This window comes from Miniopterus natalensis, chromosome 8, assembly GCF_054644295.1.
Source record: "Miniopterus natalensis isolate mMinNat1 chromosome 8, mMinNat1.hap1, whole genome shotgun sequence".
NCBI lineage: Eukaryota > Metazoa > Chordata > Mammalia > Chiroptera > Miniopteridae > Miniopterus > Miniopterus natalensis.
In genome coordinates, this window is record NC_142088.1 from 18,887,359 (window position 1) to 18,914,446 (window position 27,088).

General features: G+C 42.6%; 1 protein-coding gene across 2 annotated transcripts in view; it reads left to right on the forward strand.

The window, feature by feature from the left end:
• The first annotated feature begins 279 nt into the window (after positions 1 to 279).
• The window catches only part of KLF7 (KLF transcription factor 7), an 85,979-nt gene continuing 59,170 nt past the window's right edge, over positions 280 to 27,088 (forward strand). For both annotated transcript variants that reach the window (XM_087819622.1, XM_016196706.2), the window contains exon 1: positions 280 to 855. In XM_087819622.1, the coding sequence (XP_087675748.1) occupies positions 754 to 855 (102 nt within the window). In that variant the 5' untranslated portion in view covers positions 280 to 753. The remainder of the gene's footprint in view (positions 856 to 27,088) is intronic.

Consider the following 27,088-nt stretch of genomic DNA (forward strand, 5'->3'; position numbering starts at 1 on the left):
GGGCCAATCCGCGCTCGCCGCCCGGGCCAAGCCCCGCCTCGGGCCCCGCTCCGCGCTGCCCATTGGTCCTCAGTGACTTCATGAGCCCCCTGTTTACCTTACATGGTCACAAGCGGCCTAATGGACGCCCTCCTCCGAGATCCCACGGCTGCGCGGAGCGCCGGGGGGAGGGAGGGAGTTTGGGGAGGGGGAAGAGCTGGAGGAGGAGAAAAGGAGGTGGAGGGGGGAGAGACTACAAACTAGCAAGGATGGGGTGGGGGTGGGGTGGGGAGGGAAGGGAAGGGGGGTGGGGAGGGAAGCGATCGCGAGAAAAAAAAAAAATGCAACCTCCCAAAATAAAGAGCAAAGATTGCATTAGGAGCGAACAGCGCTGCAGAAATAGATGGCAGCTTCGTGTCAGTGAGTTTGCATCCCCCTTCCTGATCCACGAGCTGGAGTGATTAGAGCCCTGGAAGGGAATTGTTACTCCCGTGGAGAAGTCCCCTTTTCCTGGCAGCCGTCTGCACTGTACACGCTGGATGCCTCTCTCCATCCACCCCACTCACTCTCTTCTCTCTCACCTCCTCTCTCCCTCTCTCCTGCATTGATTTTTTTTTTTTTTTTTTTCCTTTTTAGTTGACTGAAACAAAACAAAACAAAAGGGCCACTGGATGTCTGCCTTCTTGGGGGGTGAGCCAGACAGACTGACAAACAAACAGACCCAACTGTGTTCGGGGGAGGGTTTCTCCTCCCGTTTTGCCCGGCAGCAGCAGCATGGACGTGTTGGCTAGTTATAGTATATTCCAGGAGCTACAACTTGTCCACGACACCGGCTACTTCTCAGCTTTGCCATCCCTGGAGGAGACCTGGCAGCAGGTGAATGATTTAAATTACTTGTGTAAATCGTGCGGTGGCGGCGGAGACGCCGGGGCTGCGTTGGTGTGGGCTTCGGGTTTGAATTTTTTTGGTTTGTTTGATTTCCCCCCCGTTTTTGGCTGTTTGTTGTTTAAAATGTTTTCGGAAGCAGTCATCCGCGTTTACCTCTCCACCCGCCCCCTAACCCCGTAGTGTGCCGAGCGGAGCAGCCGGGCGAGCTGCCTGCGTTTCAGTCACCAACACACATCCCTGCGCACACGTTGTCGGGCTCAGTGTCCCCCAGCAGAGCCCTGGCTAACTTCTGGGGTTCGGAGGAGCCGAGTGGGAATGTGGTTTAGGGTTTTACGAGCCGTGGCTCACAAGATCCCGCGCCGCGCCCCTCCGTGCGCGGGCTCTACCTGCTCGGTACCTTAAATCAGGTTCATCCCTTTCCGCTGGTGCTGACGACCGTCAGGTTGGGGGGGGGGGTAGTGTCAATAAAGAATAGGAACTTGATTTTGAGATGGGAAGGTGGGCAGCAGCTAGAGGAGCCCAGCGACAAAAGATACTCAGGGATATCTCGGAGGAGCACGGAGACGTGTCCGTCTAACGCTGACCGTGCACTGAGGGTTTCCCCGGTGCAAAGCCTCCAGAAAGAAAACACCCTCACCGTGTGTCCTTGTTTCTCTTTTTTTGTTGTTTGGGGTCCCTCTCCAGTTAGACAGCACAGCCTCCGACAAAGGACAGTGTGTGCTTCCATGGCTCTGACTTTGTCTTAGAGGACTAGTTAAGAAACTCCTAGGATGCTGAAGGGCACCAATGCCAAGTTGGCTAGGCGTCCCGGTGAGGGCAGAGTGGGGCTGGTGACAAGTTCACTGGGCTTTGTGAAGTGGAATAAAGTGCTGGTCAGTGAAAAGTACTAGAGATCTGCTATGGAAACTGGTTTTCTCAGCGAAGATTAGGAGCTGCTGAGGGGACATTCTGCAGGAAAGATGGTGGGTGGGAGGTGGGGGACATGGGTGTTTTTTGAAAATTCTACAATGTGCACGAAAGAAAGTCCAAGAAAACGGTCTGGATTTACACATCGGAAGTGTGGACTTGCACAGTCCATCTTGGAGAAGCCCGCTTGCCCTTGGGGAGGGCTGTGAGAGGCTTGGTGTGTGGCTGCTCTTGTAACTTCTCCGCTCCGTGACAGCAGCTTGTTAAGGCTAATGAACGGTTGATTTTCCTCTGCCAGGATCCAAAGCAGGATTTGCCAGTTTGAGGCTGGGATGTAACAGTTACTGCTTTAGAGAGTGAGGTTTGGCTTCTGGTACAACCAGCCGAGTGGTAAAGCTGATCCTCTGACTGTACCATTGTTACTAGTTGCTGCTGACCCTGATTAGAGGCTGCCAGTTTTCCTCCAGGTATTGGCCTCTGGTGTCTGTGTGTCCACACATGCATTGCTGCCCAAGGAGGGTGGCAGATATCCTTGACTTTGTCTCTCTCTCTCTAAATGCGCACACAGTTCTCACGTTTTTAGCATAAGGTGTTTCTTCAGTGAATCCTTTCTCCCATCCTTAACAAGACTATCTCATGAAGGGTCTCAGGACACCTTCTTCCTCCTTTTATCTCACATCCTAATTAAACTGAAATGCTAGAATTTCATTTTCTGAAATAGCCTTCATTTCACACTGTCAGTCCACTGGTGTCAAATGGTTGGGTATTAACAACTGTCTAGACAGGTTAGGAAGGGAATCTGTTGATTTAGTCAGCCTGCCTAAGGCAGCTCTTGTTTGTGACTAACTGTTAAACAGTGTTGGAGAGAAGAAACTTGGCTTTATTTGTTTCAACGTTCCCTCCTGATGAATCACACAACTTTGTTTTGGTTCAAGTTTTCATAGTAGTAAAGCCTGCTTTGGGGGAAGGCCTCTCCAGAGGAAACCTGCTTTTCTAGATCAGGTTAGACCATCCAGGAGAAAGTCTAGATCTATAAAGAAACATCATTGGATTGATAATTAGGGGATGTAGTAGATCTATTGTTTCCTCAGAAGCCTTCTCAGCTTTTCCTTACCCCCATCCTCCCTCCGGGCTCAGTCCACCCCCTTCAAGGAACCTCTTTCATAGTTTCTATCAGCAGGCAAAGGAATTTTCCCCCCGTACAGCTCCCTCTGTATGTCTTGCCCTAACCCTCTCCAACTGCCAACTACCCTCATCTTAAAACCTTTTGCCAAGCTATGTCAGAGGCATACACATAGTCCATACCGAAACATAACTTGTGAGGAAGCACTCCTAAATAGCATATTGCTCCGAGGAGCTTTCTGCTGGGGACTCTATAGTCACAACTGCTCTATATAACAGTGACTCTGACTCTTAAGTTCATACTGATGACAAAACCTCCAACCTCTATCTCTTCCTTCCTCCCTTTCCCTGCCCCCCTTGCCCATTCTTAGTGTAAGGAGGGGGGATGGTTATATGCAACTGTTGGTTCCAAATACAACCATCAGATGGTGAAATTTTGAGACTCCTTTGCTCAAAAAGGCTCAAGAAGGTTGCTACAAAGAACCCCAGGCAGGAGGAAGTTTCCTCATGCTCTGGAGTAATCAGATTTTGGAGGTCAAATACGGACCAATTATTAGATGTTCTGAAAATGAACAGTGTACCTGGCCTTAAGGAGATGAGCAAAATACAGAGATTCCAATAATCTGATTTGATTTCATTTGTAGAGAAAGAATGGCTTGGATGATAAACCCAAGAACATCTGTGCATTTGAAAATTGAAGATGAACTATTTGGGGATTTTATTTTAAACGTAGGGTCTGGGATAACTGTCCTGCTTAATAGTCAGTGAGCCTATGATGGCCCTCCTGTCATGGATTCATATTTTGACTTTCAGTTTTCAGACAATGATGCCTTATCCACATATAACTCCAACTCTGAAAATCATTTCTAGTATAATTTTAAAATTCAGATGGACTTCCTGCATTAACTGCTCTCCATTCCTGGGCTCTGACTGCATACTTAAGCACTTGGCCCAAGTAACATCATCTCTGCCTGTCATGTAACTATAAATTACACTGTGCTTATGTGGTCTATTATTTTATGGAATTCAGCTGACGCACAAGTCTTAAGGCTACCAGCCTTAACCTCTTTGGAAACTTGCAGGAAAATTTTCCAAGAGCTGTCTGAGCAAAAGTAGGAAAAAGTCAAAGGTGTGACAGAAGCTGGAGTAGCTTGTAGGGTACTGCCTGGTGATGGATAAAGGGAGAGCCGTTCATGAGTTTTGTTGGCAATAGAAGTCATGATTTTTCCGGACCCACTGTTGACTTATAAATAAAAAGGATTTGATACAGTATTCTTGGTTGTTTGTCTTTAGGAAGCTACAAAGATTTTTAGAATTTGAGTATGTTCTTTATACCCAGCCTGCTATTCCATAAGTGCAGGTCAAGTAATGATTTGCACTTAGCTATGCTGAGTCTTATTTGCACTTAGCTGTGCTTCATGCCATTGAGGAGCGTGGTATGTTTACTTGAAAACTCTTATGGAATTACGCTTGTTGTTAATGCTGATTCATAATTGGCAGATGGGGTCAGTTTCAGGCCTCCCTTTGGCTCAGAGAAAATTTTCCACTGCTACTGGAAACAAATAAATAAATCATAGAATATTCCTCCCTCCTCCCCCATTTCCCCATTGTTTTACACTAATGGCATACTTGGCTACTGTAAGAACTAAAACGTCCCCATAGCACTGCAATTTCAACTTGGTTGCAGACATCCTGAAACACTTTTACAAGGGCCTTTGGTATGAGGCATCTCTAGGGGACAACCTACAAAAATGGTTGCCTTCCAAGAACAGCCTCATGGTGCTAGGGATGGAATTGGATCTGTGAGCTACACTGCTTCTCCCTCTATAAGGTGATCCTGCCTTTGCACACTGCCTTCTATAGGCCGGAGCAGCGAGAAAGACAAAGCACACTGGAGGGTCCCTGCATCCGCAGGTTTGCCTCTCTCCCCAATTTGCAGAAACCCTTGTCATGAATTAGAATTTCTTGGCAACAGCACCACCCAGGGAAATTTGTAGACACAAAGGAGCCTTGCTAACCACACTGAAAGGATAAAATAGCTGCTGCTTTTAAAAAAAAAAAAGTGATTTGTGTGCTCTTCAGTTACCATAAATCTATGTATTTTTTTATTTGAAACAGTGTCTTGGTATATGAAAAAAAAAATTAGAACTGCCCGTTATCCAAATTTTCTGTGTAAGGATGCAATCACTAAATAAAGGTAGCTTTACAAATGAAAGCACATGTGAATGCAATCAATCACACACTTAGCCTTTCTTTGATAGATTCATCCCCGTGTTCTTTTCAATAGATACATCTTTGTGTAGGTGTAGGGCTTCTCAAACATTATCATTCGGTCAACCTGTTTGCAGTTTGGTATCTCAAAGTGGCTGAATGTCACAATGCAGATATTTTTAATACATCTGTCTTCAGTGGGCGTTGGGGGGGGTTATTAAGGAAGTGGTGACTTCTTTGTTCTCCATGAAACTCCCACCCCCACTTCTTACCCTGACGGAGAATGTGATGTTGGGGTCCAATCCATTTAAAGGGCAGAGCAGAAGATGCACTGTGACAGCCTCACTCTGAAATGATTTATGTATGGGTATGTCAGAGACCTTCAGCCTTCAGCCTTCAAATGTGGGCTCTTGCTCCCTCCCAGCCCATTCTAAACATAAATGCCGGTGGGGGCTATTTGCCTGTCCACTTAAACGAGAAGAGTTTAGAGAGGGTCCTAATGGGGCTTTTAGTAGCCATTCTCTTATATATCTTCAGATTCTTCCCCCTTCAGAGAATTCCTGTGTTTTAAAATTTGAGTACAAGAAGGCATTGCAGTCTTCTTTAATCACTCCGTGTCTGTTGGGGAAAGAAGAATGCAGTTAACTCTGGCCATCCCAACTGGCTCATGTTAGTAGGATAGCTGACCATGTGGGTTAGTAGATGCCCCCTATCTCTGGAGTTTGTAGTAGCCAGTAAGGGGTTTTTATCACCTTTGTTGGACACTGAGATTGGCAAATGCAGAAATCGCCTCTGATTCTGGTTCACTCAGTTATGTCAGCTCCATGTGTGCTACAATTGGGATTTGCTGAAAGTTTAGGACAGCTCCCCAATTTAACCTGAGTGATGCCAGAAGGGTGAGGGGTGGAGATTTAGTCTCTACAAATAAATCCGTTTGCTTTCGCAAAATCAATTAGCGCTTGCTTTGCATAAACAGGTGGAGACCTTTTAACCCAACTTGCCAAATCTTGCCAAGTACAGTGATTAGGAACCTCCACAACCACTAATGCTGTTAGATTCATTGAACGAGTGACAGTATGTAATCATTAAAGTTACAGGTAACACTGACAAGTTAAGAAACACTCCTTGCCCAATTATGTTGTGTGTTACCTTGACATCCACATGAGAAAACATCCTTATTCAATTTAGTGTAAGATTATTATGCTAAGCAAAATGGATCTCAAAGGGGAGGGGAGCGGGGGCAAGGAAGAGATTAACCAAAGAATTTATATGCATATATGTATAACCCATGGACACAGACAATAGTGTGAAGGCCTGGGGTGGGGCGGGGGCTGGGTGGAGGGGGAGGAAGGGGGAGGAACATCTATAATACTGTCAACAATAAAAAAAGAGTTCCCGAAATAAAGTATTGCAGTTAATAGGACATGCTTTTACCTAACATTGGTCATGACCTTGCTCCTCCCCCTACTTTGCCTTTATTTTCTGCTGCTGATTTGGAGAATTATTTTTACTGCCTTGAGTTCCTTTTGGTTTCCTTACTTGGTATTTTGGTGTGACCCTGAGAACTTGGTCCTGCTAAGTGTATTGTGTCTGTTGGGCTCTCCATTAGAGCAGCTTCCAGCTGCCTTGTCCACCACATGTGTGATGTTTTCATGTGTGAGGTTACAGCTGAACAGCAGTGGCCCTGGGAGATCTGAGTGACTTCTGATTTTATAGCGAAACCATTCCCGATTGAGCTGGTAGATGCACCCAATCACACCTTGTGGGGTTTTCTTTGTTTATATTAAAATATGGAAAATATTTCACAGTAAATGCCTCATTCCTTGATTCTAGTTATGTGCAAAATACTGTTTGGGTGATGCAAAGTTGAATTGGGTCCAGATTCTGCCTTGGATGAGCTTGACTCCAGTAGGGGAGAGTAAGCATGTTCAAAATTAAGCGATATAAAACTAGAATACAATTGCCAAAAAAAAAAAGAGAGAGAGAGAGAAAGAAATTTAAAGTCCTCCAAGTTTTTGAATACTGAACTGTCCCTATTTGTATTTACCCATTTTGTTACAACCTTGTTTATAAAACATGTTTGAATTTTACTAAGTTCTGTTGTGCTTTTAGCTAATGACATGTCAGGGGCTGGTGGCCCTTTTAGAACAAATGAGTATACAGTGTGATAACACATGTCTGTCCGTAATGGCCAGGAAACAGCATCCATGTCTGACATTCGGAAGTGATTAGAGATAATTAACATAATAAATGTAGAGCCATATGCAATATCTATTTCTGAATATGGGTTTATTGACATTTCCTGAGGGTCATATTGAAAGTCAAGCCCCAGGCCTTGTACCAAAGCTAGGAGCATAGGCTCTTAGAATTTTGTATCCTAAAAGGGTCTTGGTTTCCTCAACTCTAAAACTCTAGGGTTGTACCGAGTGATTGTTAAAGCTAGTCGAGATGGATGTTTGGAATTGTCTGAGCCCTAAGTCAACATCTTGGAGAGGGCTTATATATGTAACTTAATCCCTTTCCCCCTTTTAATAATGTGTGGTAACCTGGAAAATGGACACTGTTGTGAAAAACAAAACAGAACAACAAACGCTCCCAATTATAACTCGAGTCTTATTTCAAAAAAAGTACTGTCACTTAAATAATAACAAATGGAGTGGGAGTAAAGGAGGGGCATTGAGGTAACACGACCGGGAGCTGGATGGATGATAGAACTGAGATTTTATGTAGAAAGCATCAAATGTGAATGGCTTTGTCTGACACCTTTCCAATAAAGGGACTGCAGTGGTCATGTGCCAACTCAGAAGAATCTTTTTGGAAGCGTTTTTAAATTTCTTGAGGGGATTGGATAGACAGTGAGGTTGTAATGTTGTACAGATTTAAACAGAAAATACTGAATATTGTGATAAGCAGTTAGGAAGAAAGTCAGCTCCTGGGAGGTTTTTAAAAAGTCCTTTTAGAGCTAAAGGATGAAGCAGGTCTAATTTTCACAAGGTCCCTAGTGAGGAAAGGAAACGTAGGGTTGCTTTTCATTCCTTTGCCCAGTGAATTTTCACCCCTCTCTACACTAACCCCAGACCAGTTAAACCAGTGTCCACTTGGGTTTAAATGTTTTTTAAAGCTTCCAGGTTATTCCACTACAGAGCCAAGGCTTACAGGGTTAATATCAGATATATCAGAGTTGCAGGTGCCTACTCCACATATGGAAATAGTTCATTTTTTGTGTAACGAATCTAAGTGTAACAGGTTTATAATAAAGCAGGGCAGCGGTGGATGTAGTTCATCTAGCTCATTGGTTGATAGGGACTGCCCAAATGTTTCATCCTTTCTGTTTTGCTTTTCCTCACCGTAAAGTATCTAATGCAGTGCCATTTGGCTCACATTTCCTATGACCCACTAGAGGTTTGCTTAACCGGGTCAAATTCCGTTTCTGGTACCTTTGTGGTGTTGGCCATTAAACTCCAGCCATGATGCACTTCAAATAATTCATTCTCGGAAGGCCCTTGACCATGAGCTCCCACTTACCTCAGCCTGGGCTGTGGCTGTAAAGGGATGGGTGTGTGTATGAACATATGCTGGATGATGCCAAATAGGCATTAGGTAGTAGCTCCCCATATTTCTTACTAACCTCGCTGTTTGGAAGTAGACTCTGTTTATCAGGAATTTCAAAGGACCCGTGTTTCTAGTAAGAGGAGCAAAAATAAACTGTGGAAGAATTGCTGCTCGGACATTCAGGCAAGGAGGCTGCCTCTCTGTCTATAGAAGGCTTAGCTCTTGTGGTACTGACCGTGGGCCTGTGGTGATCTTCACAAAGGAGCCTTAGAAATGCCTCTATTTCAGGTTGCGATGTTTGCCAAAATGTATGTACTGTAGCTACATCCTTTCATCTGTAAACTGTCTTTGATGGGGGTATGGTTGGCAAGACAGAGCATGAGGAGAGAGCTCAGAGCTTGGGGTTGAAGGATGCCTTTTGGAAAGCTCAGTCCAGCTGTGAGAACGGCAATTAGCCGTGCAGCAATTGCTCTGGAAGGGAGTGCCTGCCCGCTGCTGCTCCTGCCCCCATTCTCACCCTCACCTTCCAGAGCGGGCTTAGCTGGAATTCAATGGAGTGGCCATAGTGTCGGCTCTTATTTTTGGAAAGGCAGCAAAGTTATTCAGTGCTCAAAGGAGTGGAAATAGATTCCTTCTACTACCTTTTGAGCTTTTGTTCTTGGTTCATTTGGTCACTGTAGATCCTGTTAACGGAGCACAGTTCCTGCCCGTGATGGTGAGATGCCTCCTGTAAGGGGGCCCCAATGCAGACTGATTCTGTGAGCTACCTGAAGGGCTGCTCAGTGTCAGTTGGAGTCTCTGGCTTCACTGCTGCGTTCCAAGGTTGTTCAGACCCTCACCTGTGCAGCTGCTTCTCTACATCAAGGTTCTTGTTTTCTTTATATGGACCAAGAGATGATTTCTCTTGTTTGCTTATGGAAGTCTAACAGACATTGTATTGAGCTTTTGTTCTCAAGTGCTTAGGGTATTTTGCTCACAATCTCGTCATTGGCACATTCCTTCTATAACTATGGAGCAGGCAGATATTACAGAATTTCCCTTTCAGAGGTGAGCACATAGAGGCAGAGGAAGATTTAGCAAGTTTGTCAGTGTGGCTACAAAGCAAATGACTTGCAAAACCAGTGGTGGAACACACTTTCCCCTTCCTTCTTTCCTCTTTCCACTTGACTAATCTTCCTATCATCAAAATAAGCATCACAATAATATCTAATATATATCAAATACTTCCTAGAGATCATATCTTGTGAACACCTTATATGCAGCATTTCATTCAATCTTCACAACTACCCTGTGTGTTACATATTCTTTTTATCTCCATTTTCTAGATGGAGACATTGAGTTTAGAGGTATTAAATGGCTTGCCTAAAGTCACACAACTTGGAAGTGGTTGAGCCAGAATCCAGACCCAGGCAGTCAGCTCAATACTCTGAATTTTTACATTTATACTCACTCCTAGTTAGGTAGGAGACACCAAGGCAGAATCCCAAGACCGTGCATGGCCTGGCAACGAATGGACCTGTAGGGAGTTGAATAGGTCTCTGGTCTTTTTACTGGGCCTTGGTTTTCTCATCTATAAAAAGACTGGACTGTGCTAAGTTTCCTTAACGCCACAGTGCTTTAGTAGTCAAATTACTTGGAGGCTTTGAAATCTGGCAGAGCTGGAACCTTGAGGAAGCCACATAACTTCTTTGAGTCCCATTTGTTCCCCTGTGGAATGGAGTTAATGATGCCTACATGAGGGCAGGCCTGCTGGCTCTCTGGTCCTGTGTCTGGCACATAGCATCCACTCAACAAATGCTCTTTCCTTCCCCATTTTCAACTATTCTCCCTCCCCTCCATGCTCTTTCTCGAAATAGTATCATTTGTCTCTGTGAGATTCCAGTGATCCTGGAGTGTCTAAGAGAAGGTGAGTGGTGGGAGGCTAGGAAGGGAGCGTGCTGAGCACTGGACATGGTATTCTTTTATCCATCCACAGAAGAAGCTCTCATGAAGTCACTTGTACTTAGAACTGGAGAAAGACTAGCAATACTCATTACCCCCAGAAACTGGCCCTGGTTTGACATCCTAGGAATTTGCTTGGCAAGCTCATGCAAATATCCAACATGTTCCCCTTTCTTCCTCTCCAGTTTTACTTATGACTTACTTCTCCAAAGTTTTTCCAGCATAGTTATTTTTTCTTAGGGCCAGAATTAGGAACATATAACATACATAATACAGTACTGGTTACTATACCTGCCATTTCTGCCTTACCTGATGACTGAGCTTACAGCAGCTTATGAGAGTGAATGAGGTTTTATGAGATCTATAAATATCTCAGATAGGATTTTTATTTCATTTTCCCCCTTCAAATAAGACATAATGGAAGCACTCACATACACAAGGAATATTCTTTCTGTGATAAAGTAGGGAGTTTTTGAATTGGCTTCTGAGAAGCAATAATTCGATGTGGTTGTTCATGTTGGGAGTTTTATGGGGGAGGGGGAAGAATCATGCATATGCTGCTATAAAACTCAAAGATTATTTCCTCATACTGTAGGTTTTAGCCCAGCACCTATGGAGAGATTTATTTCAGAGATGCCAGCCCTGTGTGCAGGCTGCATTCCCTGCTTCCCAGGGGTATATGTTAGTGTTTTCTTAGATACATAGAAACCACTGGAGGCAAGTCCCATTGGCTGGCAGGAGGGGCCTCCCCAAAAGAATGTTTCCAGTTCTTGCTCTAGTTTGCTTCCAGCTGTCCCAAGGGAGAAAGTTCTTGCCCTTCTCCCTACTTCATGGATTTCCTGAGAAGATTTCACACCAGTTAATAGATTGCAATGAGTTTTTTTTTTCTCCTTGGAATTTCACTTAAAAAACCCCAAAGTCTTAAGCTTATACAGTGTTTAAAAATACACATTAACCCATACCAAGAATAGATTTTTTTAAACCTTGCTCATTGATGAGTACCTAGAAGGAACCCCTGACCTTGTAACTTTAAAAAATGCATTTTTAAAAACAAGTTGTGAGGGCTCTAAGTACCTCACTTTTCCTGTCTATAAAATGGAAGTCAGAAGCTCCATTTGCCATATCTTACTCAGGGCCATTATGACAAATTTAACTACAAATTTAACTATTGTTTTTGAAAACTTGAATATCTGACTCTATGACTGCTTAGGATTTTTTGTTTCTTTGTTTTTTTAGCACAACCTCTCCCTACATACATCTTCACCCAGTTCTCAATAGCTTTGTATTTAATTAGATGATAATTCAATTTATTCTCTGAAGGAATAAACCATGTGAGGTTAGTACATCTGAACCAAAGGTGTGCAGAGGATTTTTACCTATTGTTTAATTTTTTTCTATTTAACATCGTCTCAGTTTCCAAATTGCATATCAATTTCTCCTAGCACTTTGGTTCTGCTACATATACCCACTATTTTGTGCTTATTATCAAATGATGTGACTTCTCTGGTCCTCAGTGTCCTCATGTGTATGTTGTGGGGTAGAGTTAGGAACAGTTAGATGATCGGAGTACGAATAGGAAGCGCCTAGGCTGAGCTGCTTGGAGAGGCATTTGATTTGGCCAGCATACATGTTTCAATTTTCTTTTTAACCAGAATGCTTTTAGACAGATCATGCACTCTTCAATTAACCTTGTCCCCACCATTTCCACCTTGCTTCATTTCTGATCTCTGGCCTGGTGAGCATGTGTTTGGGTTTGTGACCCTCAGACTGGCAGCCCTCTAAGGCCCCTTCTCCCTAATGCTGTGATTCAAGGACAACCGTTCTTTCTCCATCACAGTCTCAAGCTGACTTGCTTTCTACTCTCACCCAGAATCTGTTTTCAGTTCTTTTTAGATTTCTCTGCCTTGTTGAATGTCTTTGTCTGGGACCCTATTTTATAAAGCAGCTTCCAAATCGCGTCTCCTAAGTCATCCAGGATCATTGAAATCTGGGATAGAAAAGACCATCTGGTTTACCTCTTTCCCCACCTGGGCTAAGCAGTTGCTCCAGAGCATGTTCATTCCTTACTGGTTGGTATTTGCAACGTTTTCCAATTTGGAAACTGACTCTTAAGTTTCCTGAGCATGCAGCCTCTTCTTGGTCTAATGGAGAGTGAATGGGACAATACCAACAAAAAGGTTTTTGGTCAGACAGCCCTCATTAACAAGTCACTGCTATTGTCATGGTTTCTTTTCTCACTCCCAGAGACCCAGCAGATCAGTGGTGAGAAAAGCTCCTTTTCCTGGAAGAAAAGCATGTAACCAGTTCTGAGGTTTCTCAGTCTGACATGCAGGCATGTTGTATAGAATCCCATTAATGCTTTCACTACTTATTTTTTGTGGACGTGGATTTTATGTGACTCGTTTCACAGAGGAAGTGATGCTTTTTGTGTGAAGAACTCCAAGGCATTATAATAAAGTACTTTCCTGAGACTCAAGTAATTTGCTTTCTTTCCACCCTCGGCACTCAAATACTGCCAGCCAGACACTTGGCCTTTATATTCTCATGCTTTCAGGATGCTATTCTACATTAGGGGTGTTTAAAAAAATGTATCCTTTTTTTATTGGCTACCTTATATTACTAAGGATATCGTTTAGGTAGAACAGGTGGTGATTTTCAGGGTCATTCTTTTCCTGTTAAAAAAGCCATTCCTTTGAATTAATTGATGCCAGGCATTCTTCCTTATTTTCTTCAATTTGCAGTTCCTTTTTTTTCTTTTTAAAGACATTCGTCTGAGTGCTAAATAAAGGTCCAGGGTCATTGTCTTGTTAACATATATATTAATTGCTTTTTAAACTAATAACAGTTTATCTTGCTATGTGAATTAGCTACTATTAAAATATTTCTCAAAAAATACTTCTAGAAAGGAGGGAAGGAAGGGAGGGAGGGAGGGAGGGAGGGAGGGAGGGAGGGAGGGAGGGAGACATTGTGTGGACTTCAGTGTCCTTGCACAGTTTTCCTGTGAGAGAAGCAGAATGCAGAGCATTTGTCTTCCTACCCAGCATGTGCCTGCCTACTTTCCTCTCCTACTTCTACATCTGTGATTTCTTTTTTATGCTACCTATTCACTGAGACTAGGGTTTTACAAATAGTAGGCTTTGCGGACCACTTGACATCTCATGGCAGTCCCTCCTCAGTTTGTAGATAACCTGCCTGAGCTTTAGAGATCATTATTTAAGACCTTCAAGACTTGGGGGCCCCTTTTTAATATTTTAAATGCATTTGCATGTTGACACAATGCACGATGCAACGCTTCTTCAAGGGTGTCCTCCCCAACCATTTCACAAGCACAGTGTTAAATAACATCAGAATCACCTTGGGAGGCAATATTATTCCCCTTTCAGTATTTCTCCCCCAAACCTTCTGATTAATTCAAGGAGGCAGTCTCAGCTTTGTGGCAGTATGTCTTTAACACCTAAGGCTTTATAACCTTTCCCTCTCTTCTTCCCTCTCCTCCTCCATCTTCTTTTTCTTTCTTCCTTCTGTTTTCTAATGAAGAGGGAACAGATCTCTCTCAGACACAGAATTTTTGACAGGCAAACATCCAGCTAAAAGTTAATAATATCATTTTAGGTTTGTTGTTTATCTTTTACTGATGGACATTTACAGGAAAAGTACTTTAAAAATATGCAGCCTTAATATACAATGGCTCAGTGAGGCAGTTATAAAATAAAATAATAGGGAAATCATTGTGCTGATGAAATGCTGATTTGGTAAAAATGAATGAAGGTGGAATGAACATGAAGTTTGAGAAATACTGGTGTGGTAGAAAATTCAAGGGGTTTAGAGTCAGAGACCTGGAATTTGGCCCTGATTTGTAAGTATACAAACCAGGACAAATTGCTAAGCTGCATTTTCCCATCTGCAATGTGGGGATAATAATAATAGGATTGTTATAATCAAATGATATATGGATGTGATAGTGCTTTGTAAACTGTGACACTATACAGTGTTATTGTTTTCTATTCCGTGGTAGGGGAGGCTTTTGTTTCTAGCCTGAAGCTAGTACTTCTTGTTGACTTTCTTCTTCATGATTTCTATTCAGTTTTCTGAGCAAAAACGTACTAGCTTCTTATTTGTTCAAATGGGGCTGTTATCTGTGCCTCACTCATGGAACTTTTAAAAAGTTTTCCTACTGGTTGTCTAAAAGTGGGGACATAAAACTTTCTGATTTCTTTTTGTGTGTGTGCATGTGTTAGCTTCTAAATACGTTTTCAAAAAGTAAAATTAGCCTATAGTATGAAGTGTGTCAAAACTTTTGGCTAAAAATAATTCGTTTGGCTTAATTATTTTTTAGATATATTTTTAAAAATTAAAATATTTTATCATACTCATGACATAATTGTGTATATTTGTTTGTGTGAGTGTTTTGGTACCCAGTGATGAAGGAAGTTTGGGTTTTATGTAGAAGTGAGAACCCTGAGGACAGTTCACTTCTGAAAGTGGAAGTCTTTGTAGCTAAAATGACTCATTAACAGTGGACTGTCACAAGTTGTTGGATGATAAGAAGATGGGGACTTACCTGGAGAGGAAGTCCTAGACTTACCAGGACCTGTCAGCCTGACTTCCAAGGAAACCCAGCTTATGCTACACAGGGAGTATTTCCAGGGACTCTTTTCCCATCCAGCACAACCGTGGTAGGAGGTAACTAGATAAAAGGGAGGCTGATCTTTCCGACATGAGGACCATACTGACTGTTGGTCAGGCCCCATGAACTAACTCTTCAACTAAGGGTGCTCAGATCTCCATATTGACAAGGATTTGGGAGCCCAGAGTGTCAGGTCCAGAGGTCCACTCTCATGCGGCCTCTCCTGGAGCACGGATAGAAATGAGGCATATCTGGGTCTCTGCCTATGAGAGGGCCACCAGGCTTTTAACCCATCTCTGTTTTTGTAGGTTGAGCAGCTCTGTCTTTACACATCCATTTGAAGTGAAAGTTTGCATCTAGGATGGCCCTGGGGAGCAGTCCATGTGGTCTGAGAAGCCCGGGCTTCTCTTCTGCCTGGATCAAAACCCAGACACAGCTCTCTCCTCATTCTAGGTAGAGTTGGATGGGGTCCCTGAAGCTTCCATTTTGCCCTGGCTTCAGACTTTCAAGGGGAAAGTAGAGATGGAGAGGGACAGGAATGTCAGCCTTTTGACCTACTTCTGTAGGGATTTGTTAGGACATACCTTTGGCTCAACCTCCTACATGAGAAATTTGATTCTGGGGTCAGGAATGTGACAAAACACTTAAGTATGCAGCTGGGTTTTTGCCATCGATGTGATTTGCAGGGAAGTGTGGCCATAAAATGCTTGAGATCATGAATTGGACAGACTCCCCATCTGGAGAGCCATACCTTTCTCTACAAAATTAAATATTTATGTACTTTTAAGGTTGCATTTTGATTTTTTAAAAGAAGATAGAAACTCAGTCAACTATTAAAAAAACCAACCACCATGAAATGTTTGGGATCAAGTGGAAACATTTCCAAGTTCATAACAAATAGCTTTATTGGAAAACATTGTTTTGTTCTTTAGAGAAAATCAACCCCATCCTAAAACATTTCAAGAACTGGCTGATGCGACAGCCCTGGCCAGTGGACACCATAGAAATGGCCAAGAGCCAGGGGCTTATGTTGGCCTTCAGCACATTGTTACCAGAGAGCTTCCCATCATCTATTACCCCTCCCCTCACTTTAGGGTTACTCCACTGTGGCTTTCCCCATCCAGCACTGGCTTATTTCATTTTAAAAATCTTTTTATTTTGAAATAGTTGTAGACTCACAGTGAGTAGCAAAAGTAATACAGAGTCCCCTGTACCCACATCCAGCTTCCCCCAGTGGCCACATCTTACTAGCTATCCGATGACTTAGTTCATTTCAAGGCACTTGCTCTGAGGAGGTGTAGGGTGGGGTGGTAGGAGGCAACGTCGAGAAAGGAGGGTGAAGCCCTTGCAGGGCAAAGGGAGCTGTGGGTTGGGGGAAAGGCTGGGCTGGGGGTGCAAGAAGGAATCCTGGCCTCCTTCACACCAGCCTCTTTGTACCTGAGGCCTCTTAGCTGTTAAAGTGAAAAGCCAATTATCTTGCTTAAATGAGAAAAAAAAATAAAAATAAAAATATATATTATATATGCTGATACACATAATGTTTCAAATAAAAGGATATAGAAGCACTGTTGACAGTTTGGGGAAGGAGGAGGCGAGACTGCTGGGAACGAGGAAAGGGAAGTTTTAACTTTTTATACATTTTTGGTCCATTTAAATGCTTTTGACCTTCATGTATGTTCATTACTTTTATTTTTTTAAAAGCAGTTCAGGTGATGGAATAGGGGCACTTATGTTTTTCTCATTATGGTTTTTTTAAATCTTATATGCAAATTTAAAATGTACTAAGCTTCTTGAGAAGATCAATAATTTGGACTGTTAACAATTGTCTATAATTTTAGACAGTTGCTGTTCCTTTAGTAGGGCCAGGAAATTAACCCCATTCTCTGACCCATCAGGAAAATACATACAGGAACCAGAGAGACAGAGGTTAAGAATCGGGTTTATCACTGGTAGAGCTGGATTTGGACCAGTTGGGAAATCTCATTTCTTTCTGACTTCCCAGTGTTTACCCCATTCCCAGCCCCTGCTAGCTATGGGCTGCCCCATCTGTGGAGAGTGTCTGTTCACAGAAGGCAGTCACCCGGATTCCCCACGGCCTGCCTGGCCCAAGGGCTCCCGCCACGGCAGGGGGCAAAGCACAGCCCTCGAGGGTCAGGGTGACGGGAGATGAGTGAGCATTGCACGGCTTTCTCTTTTCTCCCTGTTTTTCTTTCAGTGTCACTGCTCACTTTTTTTCCTTGGGTAGGGGTGAGTAAAGAGAGTAAAAGGATATTACTTCCAGGATATTCTTGGAGATTTTTGCTTCTGGGAGTGGAGGGCCCTCAGGGAAACACGGGACAAAGGAAAGGCTTGCCCTGTGCAGAATGAAGACTGAGGAAAAGGGGGCACTGTGCCCATGCGGGATTTCCGAGGAGGGGCCGGAGTTGCCCAGCAGAGCAGGGGAAGGGCTCAGGGTGCAGAAAGAAACACAAGAAGCTGCAGTGATGGTGTTGCATTGCTCTCAGGGGAGGGTCATGGGCACATTGTCCTAGGCCCTGGTACTTTAGAAACACTGGCCAGAAAGGGACTGGGAGCAGCCAGGGAAAGGCAGTGACCCAGTGTGTTTGGTTCTAGTGGGTCTTAAATTCCCCCAACCTCCCCTGCAAGTAAAAATGGAAAGAATTTGAGGACTATAGACCTGTAGCCTTACTGGAAGAGTGATACAGTAGTCCCTCCGTATCCTTGGGGCATTACTTTCCAAGACCCCCAGTTGATGCCTGAAGCTGCAGATAGTACTGAACCCTGTGTGTACAGTGTTTCTCCCTATACATACATTCCTACGATAAATTTAATTTTTAAATTAGGGACAGTAAAAATTTAACAATAAGTAAAATAGAACAATTATAACAATAAGTAAAATATAATAAAAGTTATGTGAATGTGCCCTCTTTCTCTCTGTGATAGTCCATCTGATAACCAAGAAGGCTACTAAGTGATTAATGGGCAGGGAGTCTATACATCATGGATGTGCTGGACAAAGGGATGATCGCTGGACAAAGGGATGATTCATGTCCGGGGCAGGACCAAGCAGGACAGTGTGAGATTTCATCACAATACTAAAGCATGCAATTTAAAAGTTTATGAATTGTTTATTTCTGGAATTTCCCATTTAATATTTTGTACCACGGGGAACTAAAATGGCAGAAAATGAAACTGCAAATGGCAGGGTGTGGGGGACTACTGTATAGGTGGAGAGATGAAAACAGAAGAATCCTGTGTTTCAAGAACATTCTGCTTTGGAGATTGCTTTATTCTTTACCTGTCTACCTGTTCACTTGCCCCTTCTTGGCAACTTCACATCAGAACAGAACTCACTCCTTGTGTCTGAAATCAACTGGCATTTGCTGATCAGAGTATGTCATTTGTCAATAAGGGATGAAGACATTGGAATAAACAACTTTTTCATAATAAACCATTGGAATTATTGAGAAGGAAGTAGAGAATGCTTAATTTTAGAGCTGTGTTCCATTTCCATTGTGTGATTTCTGTTTCTGGTTCTCTTTCTTTAAGATTTTCTCAGTGATGCCTTGTCCATGAATAGTTGTTAGTTCTTCTTGTGGGGGGGAAGTGAAGTCAGCAATGACCTATGTCACCATCTTGGTGACATCACTCCCCTGGTTCTCTTTCTTTAATTTATTCATGTAATTCTCCTCTCTCTTCTTCCATCCTCTCTTCCTTTTTCGTGGGCTTTCAATATACCAAGTACTGAGCTAGGTGCTGAGGATGCAGTAGTGATCCAAACAGACATTATCCCTGCTCCCATGGAGCTTAGAGTCTAGAGGTAGACCCCAGGAGATAGTAAATACATATAGAAATATGCATTATTGACTGGGATATAAGGAAAAGAACAGGGTGCCAGGAGAGAATATTTCTTTAGTCACTTTCCCAATCACCTCTGAAAGAGTCAAGGAATTTTCCTATTCACCTCACAGTTCTTTTATATACTTCCCCAAAATGTTCTCAGAACTCCTTCCTGGAAGTTTACAGTTACTGCTCCAAAGGAATCTAAAATGGAACAGACATTTGAGATCAAGAACACTTACAACCTGTAGACACCTGTATTTCATTTGTTATTAGTCTCCTCGGGTTTATAACTTCCCTGCTACGTGTGATACATACGTAGCTGGAGTTTTAATCCTGCTAAGCAAAGAAGTTGTCACACTTCATATTCTGTAGATATTGTTGGCATTGAGTAAATGTATTGTTGTTTAAAGGTCTGTTTTTAACCTCAACTTCTTTTCAGTAGATTTGTATTCTTCCTTCCACTGGAAAAAATAATGAGGCAGTAAAGGAAAAGTTAATGGTCTTTCCATGTCATGTAGCAAATCACGTTAGGCAGGAGGTTTGACTAAGCCTGTCAGCTGAGGCCTTAATGATACAGAGCCTGTATATGGGAAAGCAGTAGGTAGTGTATGCTCACCTTTGGTGGCAGTTTTTAAAAATGTAGGTATATGAGCATTCCATTTCTAATTCTGCCCCAGGATTTACTGGTGAGTCACCATTTTCCCTGTTGAAAGACATGAATAAAATTAATAAATTTATCAGGCCACATTTGTCTGGTTTTGGCTTGGTATGTGGCTAAAGAAAAACCTTTCTGGGAAGAGTGATGCTTCTTTAACAGCAAATGGATTGAATTGACGTAAGCATGATTTGCAACAGGGATGCTTAACTGTCTATCTAGAATCAAATGCCTTGAATACAATGAGGACTTTACAAAGATAAGACTACTGCTTGATTTGTATGATTAGAGGAAAGATTTGGGGATTAAGATGTACCTGTAAACTGACTTTGTTTACTTTTAATGCCTGCCAATTTGCAGCCTCGCAATGTGTTAGTACTGGCACAACTGAGGGATGGTGGCAAGATACCAGAGAGACCAAGGTATATCTTCCTAAGAAGGGAAAGAGGCAATGAACCCTGTTCATTGGGTGTGCGTAAGAGTTGGTGGTGATGCTGATTTGATGATAGAAGCAGTGGGATTGGGGCTTATGACCTAGAAGGGAGAAGCCTTGACTCAGCTGGGAAGAGGGAGGAAGGGAGGGAGGAGTCCTAGGCAAATCAGAAGGTTCACAAGGTTAGGGTTGGTGGCTTCATTTCCAAGAGGTATAGCAATAGCACCATATCTTTTTCTGGTGAAAACATTTGCAGATGTTCATTTTGGTACTTGTAGGGGACTCAAGAAAGCAGAGTGAAATATTAGCAACAATAGGATACTTGTGAGTACAGATGACAATGTCAGATTTGTACGATGTATTTAAAACTTTTGCCTGGGGTTAGCCCCCAGCATGACTTTTTGGAAGACTGCACCACACAAGAACTCTTTGCCATCCAGACCTTGCTCGATCTAGCTGTACTTTCTTCCACTATGACAACGCCTCCACCAAGGGCAAAATTTTTCTGGGAGGCTATCAACAATGGGTTCCCCTGTTAAGCATACACTGCAGTTGCCTCCCCAGAGTTAAGACTTTAATGAAGCATCCTTTCCCTTGGAGGCAACCTGCTCCCATCTTCTCTCTCCATCCAGGGAGAGAGCGAAGCCCTCTCTTAAGATTTTGCAGAGTTAATAATGCTGCTCTATTGATTTTGTGAGCCTCTCAGCCACAGGGAATGTGTGGGGGATGGGCCCAGCACTCCCAGTGTGCTTCCTGCAACTCTCTTTCCAGCCCTGGAGCTTTTGTTTTGAATCTGGAAGCTTCCGACCAGGGCTGGATTTCCAAAGGTCAAATGTGTCTGCACATCTTGTCCTTAATGAATTAGCTCTGCCCTGGAGCCCTCACTGAATTCACCACTGTTCAACCTGAGCAGTAGCAGCAGCAGCTTCACAACCAGATCCAACTGCTTGACACTCCGCCCTTGAGGAGTGCCTCAAGGAGCCACTGAGGATTATTGGCCAGGAGAATGTGGTCGTAAATGCATGTCTACAGGAATGGGTGAGGTTTCCTCTTTGCTTAGAAAGCCAGAAAAACATCAACAGAGAGAGGCTACAAAGGAGAAAAACATACCCAGGCACTGAGCCTTAGGTCCTTAACCAGCAAAACATTGGATGGTTTTTAATGAGGGAATTTTTTGTTAAAGGGGGAGAGAATATTTTTCTAATCACCTTCTTTTGTCCTTTTGTTCTTCCATGTTTTCTCACCCTCCTTCCCCTTTTGCTTTAAACCTGGAACTGATTATTTTTATTTGATGGTGAGAATTTCTTAATTCATTGCCCTTTTCACCTTGGCTACCAGGAAACTCGGGGCTGAGTTTAATTCTGTGCTTGATTCAGTAGTATATTCTTAGCTAAGATTTTTTTGGGGGGCAATATTTATCTCTACTTTTGTTCTTATTTCAAAGTTTGTTATATGTATGTTTTAAATTAGGAGTGTAAATGTGAAAAGGAAAGTACCTCAGATTTTCTGAAACACTTAGGTCCAGGAATATTAGTTGGCAACATTAATTTGATCACTGGGTCTCACTAGTATCTTTTAAGTTCTTAACCTTTCCCTGAATTATTATTATTATCCAGAAAAACAAGTGATTTCTGTTTAGTAAGTGTAGTTGTAAAGCTGATCCAAATGCAGACCAACAACATTACTGTCAGCCAGAAATATTTGGCATTTTTTAGGCCCCGGGGATACCATTCTTGCTGCCCGGTAACATGTATCCCATACCTCTGAATGCCTGATTTCCAAACACGCAGCAGGACTTTCATGTGTGTACACCGTTGCTCATGACGTATGCTCTTTCTAGAACGTCACTGCTCCCTTTCTCCACCTGACGGAAGCCTAGCTGAAATGTGACATCTTCACATGGCCTTCACTGACCTCTCCAGGAGAGTGAATTGTTCCTTCTCTGTGTTGCCGTAACACTTGGTTCACTCCAGTTTAATTAGTCATATGCATGCCCTGTTATTTTTAATTGGATGTACTTCTATCCCTCTGCCCCTACTATACCTTGGCACCTTGTAGGCAGATATTGAGCCCCAGCTTTCCTTAGCGTCTAGCAAAGTGTCTGATATAAAGTTCAGTAAATAATTGTTATGTTAATTTAAAAGAAGCACAAGATACAGTGCTTATCCCCGAAAGGCCAAGGCCGACAGAACTCAGATGGGTGGAGCCTGCTTCTCCTGGCAGAGTTCTTTCGCCCTGCCCATTATCCTGTTGGACACATTTACTGGTCTGACCCAGTCCCCCAGAGAAGAACGTGCAATGAGAGGTAATAGTGGCTCCTAACTGAGTTTTCTAAAAAATTCACTTAGGAAGTATTTATTGAGAGGCTACTATGACAGTGTGCTCAGCCTAAGGGAAGTTTAAAACTTGGTGCCAGACCTCCAGGTTCTTGTAAATTTGTCATAGTGTTTGCTTCCTCCTGCTCGACCCGTCATGGTGCCGTCCTGCAAATTTCCCATTCTTGTGTGAGAGTCTTCTTCAGAGCAGGGGTTGAAGCTGGATGGTACTGGGCAAGAGGAGCTGAGCAGGAGACTAATAACAGCGCAGCTCATTCAAGATTGCCTTCATCTGGGTCTCTCCTCAAATATGGGATTTCATAGGGAAACTGGTGTGTGTTTCTCACTGTTCCTACTAGTCCCTGCTGTCATATTCCTGGACTGTTTTTGAGTTTGCCCTTCCTGATAAAACTACGTGGATTCACAATGTTAACTTCTAGAGGAAAGCATCCTTGGGACCAACTCCTGTCTACCACAGCACTCCAGGGACAACCATGTGGCCGTGTGTTTTGGAACCTCATCTAGGAAACTAGACAGAAACTGCAGTCCAGAGTCTGAAATTGAGGTAGCTGGAGGCATGGCACTTCTATAAGCAAAGGGATCAGATTAGTAAATTCCACCTTCCTCATGCCTGGCTCCCCTTAGGCAAGTAAGATTTGGTCATGAGAGAGAAACCAGGACCAAAGAGGAAGTGACTTGAGGAAGGCCACAAAGCTAATTACGTAGGTGGAGCTGGTAAAATCCCCCTGATGCAGGTCTGTGTGGTCTCCATGACATCACATTGCCTTTGATTTTATATACCTATGAAAAGTCCGAAAGTTGAAGGATTTTGATATCCAAGATTGATTAGGCTCCCGTCCCAATGAGATGCTTAGTTACCTGATTTTTAACAAAGACGGGCTTCCACCACCACACGTTTCTCAATCACAATAATCTGCACCCACTAGCCATTGTTCCTTTTAGGTTGTTACTACCAGATGATTATAGACAAAAGTACTTTAAAAGTAATGTGTAGAGAACAGGGCCACGTGTCAATTTTGCCCTTGAGCTGATCTACTGACCAAGGTTTCATGGATTCCCTTCCTTGGAGGTGTGTTACCTGATAAGAGCCAGCGGTTGGCATCCAGGCTTTTTCCACAGGCAGGAGATGCTTGCAATTCACCTGTTTCCATCGCTGCTTTTCCCCTCTTTTTCTTCTTACTGCTTCTATTCCTTCCATGTCCCTTTCCTAGATGCATTTTCTATTTGAATTTGAGCAAAACAGATGAGTGATTGATAATACTGGTGTTGAAAGTGAGCCAAGAACCACTACCACCCTGAAGGACAAGGGGAAGGATGTTGAACCTGGGTTGATCGAATTTGTATTTTTATGTTTATTAAAATTAGGAAAATTTTTAAAGGTTGTATAACAGATTCAAATCCCCCCTCTTAAAAAGTATATTACTTCTAGTTACCATATATTTGTCATTAATCCAATCAATAAATAAAGTTACATTTTTAGTAAATGGTGTTTATAAATTTTCTCAGTTCCTATCTTTAAAAAAAAAATACTAGTTCTATTTCTTTCTGTCTCAGTGATTACACTTGATGTTGACAGGTTGGAATGACTGAAATCCTTTTAACTTTAAAAAAATCCAACAAGATATGGAACAGCCAGGGAGAACTCAGAAATCTCCTAATAAAGGATGTTGGCTAAACCAAGAGCATTTGCCCCAGTCTCCCTGGGAGAAATTACATAGAGATATGTAGTTGGAAGGCTTGTGAAATGCAGTTTGGGATTGATTATTGTTTTTCCAGTTTGGGAAGATCTTGAACCTTTGTCAGGATTCCTATTCCTTCAAGGTTACTGAGGGATGATAATTCATTGAATTTTTAGAATGTTTTGAGACTCTGGTAGAAGGTTCAGAGTTAGGCCAGAAAAAGCTTAATTATTAGTAGCCAAGAAACTTTTGGTTCTGTTTACGGTATTATTGATAGTATGGCTACAGAACCAAATGTGGAAAACCAAATTTTCTTGACTAGGTTCGGTTCCCCACAAATAGGATGGGGATTTTAATCCTAGATGGTCTCACAGGGAGATTCTGAGATTACATGATAAACATTGATGTGCATTTTCAGAAGCTCTTCACAACAGAATTATCAGTGAACAAGTATATTTCATTTCATATGGCTTGGATTGGAAAAGTCCAGGTTTCACCTGGCTACTCGGATTATGACTTTATTCCTGATTCTGTCAGCCTGTTTTCTAGAGAAAATGGAAGGAAGGCTTCCATAGATTTTTGATTCAGTGAATTGTGAGGTGAGAGCTTGGAGCTTGCTTTTAAGAACAGCCCAGATAAAGAAAGCACCCTTTTCCTAAACAAAAGTGGTCCTTTCATTCACATAGTTGTTTGCAAATCCTGAGAGTGTGAATGTCATTTTCATTTTCTTTTCCCCTGAAGCACATACAAGAACTCAAGTTGTTCAAGATCAAGCCATATATGGCCAAAATACATGGCAATCTCAAATCAAGACACATCAAAGTATCTCCTTAATTAAGGCACTGGCTCTGCTGGGGCCCACATTCCAGGATTCTCAGTAGAGAAAACATGTTTTCTTTATAGGGGAGTTTTATTAGCGGCAATGTTCCGGTATGTGCTTCAGGTTAATTAATGATTTAGTCACACTGGTGTCTTGCCATGAGTTTTATTCCAGTAAGTAAGGGCACTAGGAAATCGCATTGGCATATCCTGGCGTGCCAAAAAGGAATCCTTAATTTGGACTAATAAAATACATCTGAGTGAGGTCTGTCAATGAGTTTGTTTAAGAATTCTTAATGTGGATACTGCCTGAGACTGAGAATTCTTTCACCATCAACTATTAAGTAGCATGTGCATTGGTTTCATTGAGTATATGCTGTTCTAAAATATTTTGTTGGCTGATTGAGACCTCAGAGACCCAGCCCACCCACAAGCTCTGGTGGATCTGCCCTTCATTGTGATTTGTACCAAGAATCACCTTTCCCCCATGAGTGTTTTTATTAATTTTAAATCATGGTAGTGTTTTAAAACTTAATTTATGTTGTGCATATGTAGCAAGCTTCTTTGGAGGTTGAAACAACAAAGCAACCTGATTGGAAATTAGATTTCCCCCCCTTATACTGCTAATGTAGTTCTTGTTCCATTGGGATTTCCCCTTTGCATGGACTGATGATTCCTTTGAAACTGTATGGAAATTGGTTCAGACAGGAACAAAGGGGAGAGGGGGTAGCCATGAGGATTCAAATTAATGTCTCTTCTTCCATAAGTGTCAGGTGTGCCCGAAAGGGCATGTCATCCAGTATCAGCTGAGTCACCTAAGGTTAAGTAGCCAGAGCTACTGGAATCCAGACTTCAGGCCCTCAGCACTTGATTCCTCCCTGGCAAGTTGGGTCAATTTGTTAATTTGAAATCTGCAACATTGTGATGGGGTTCAGAAATGGCCAAGCACAATTTTACTTTCATTTACGTGATGGAAACCTTCTCTTTCTTTCTCCCTCATCTTTATCAGTCAGCATATGACAGATTCCTATTGTCTAACGTAATAAACAGGAGAAGGAACAGCTTTGTGACTGTCTGAATGATAAGTTTAGAAAAAGGCATCCAAAATACATTAAAAAGAATCTACATTTCATTGTCAGAGGCACGTGTGCACACACACACATACTCACACAAACACACCCACGGAGCCTGTAAAGCTTATATTCAGTGTTTTCACCCTTTGCTCTGGCCCAGTTCAAATGCTGTACCCTCTTAATTGGATTTTGGCCCGCCTCCAGGTTCAGTGTTCGAGGATTCCGTATCTGTGAAATAAACAGCACCTCTCAGTAGAGATGCCTTTTTATGTAAAATTCTTAAAGGGAATGGAGAGGAAAGAAATGCTATGTATTTAGGAATTTATGGGAAATTCACCAAAATTTGCCAAAACAGGGATTTCCAAGGACCTCACCTATGTAAGTAGAGGGTGCAGCTATTTGAAATGACAGAAAACACCAGTTTTTGATGATTTCTAGATTTGAATGTTTGTTGGTTTTTTAATTTTATTATTGTTTAAAATATTACAGATGTCCCTTTTTCTCCCCAATGACCCGTTCCACCCCGTTCCTTCCCCCTCCCCAGTCCCTCTCCCCACCATTGTCCATGTCCTTGGGTTGTGTACATATTTCATTTAAGGACTGATGAATGTGGGGATGCTAATATTGGGGTCCAAATTCACGTGACCCTCAAGTGCTTCTGAGACCAGTGGCTAGAGTTGCGTTTATCAGGGAGGTTCATTTGGGTGATAGAAATGGCAACAAATGATACCAAGTGGGTTGAGCCTCTGTCTCCAGTCTGTTCCCTCTGGACACTGGTTAATAAGCACCTGGGGTGGAGGCCAGAAGAGGGTGGGTTTTACTCATCTGCATGACACCCAGCATATGATGCAATACGGGCTGCTGAGAAGAAACACCCTCTCTGCATCTGTGTGCAATGGGCAGATGTGAGGACCAAGACTTGCCTCTTTGCCTTGAGAAGAGAGCTCCACTTTACTCGAGTTGGATGAGTATGAATCAGCAAGTGCCTTCTCAGTTCTAAAACTTGAACTGAGAAGAAATGATT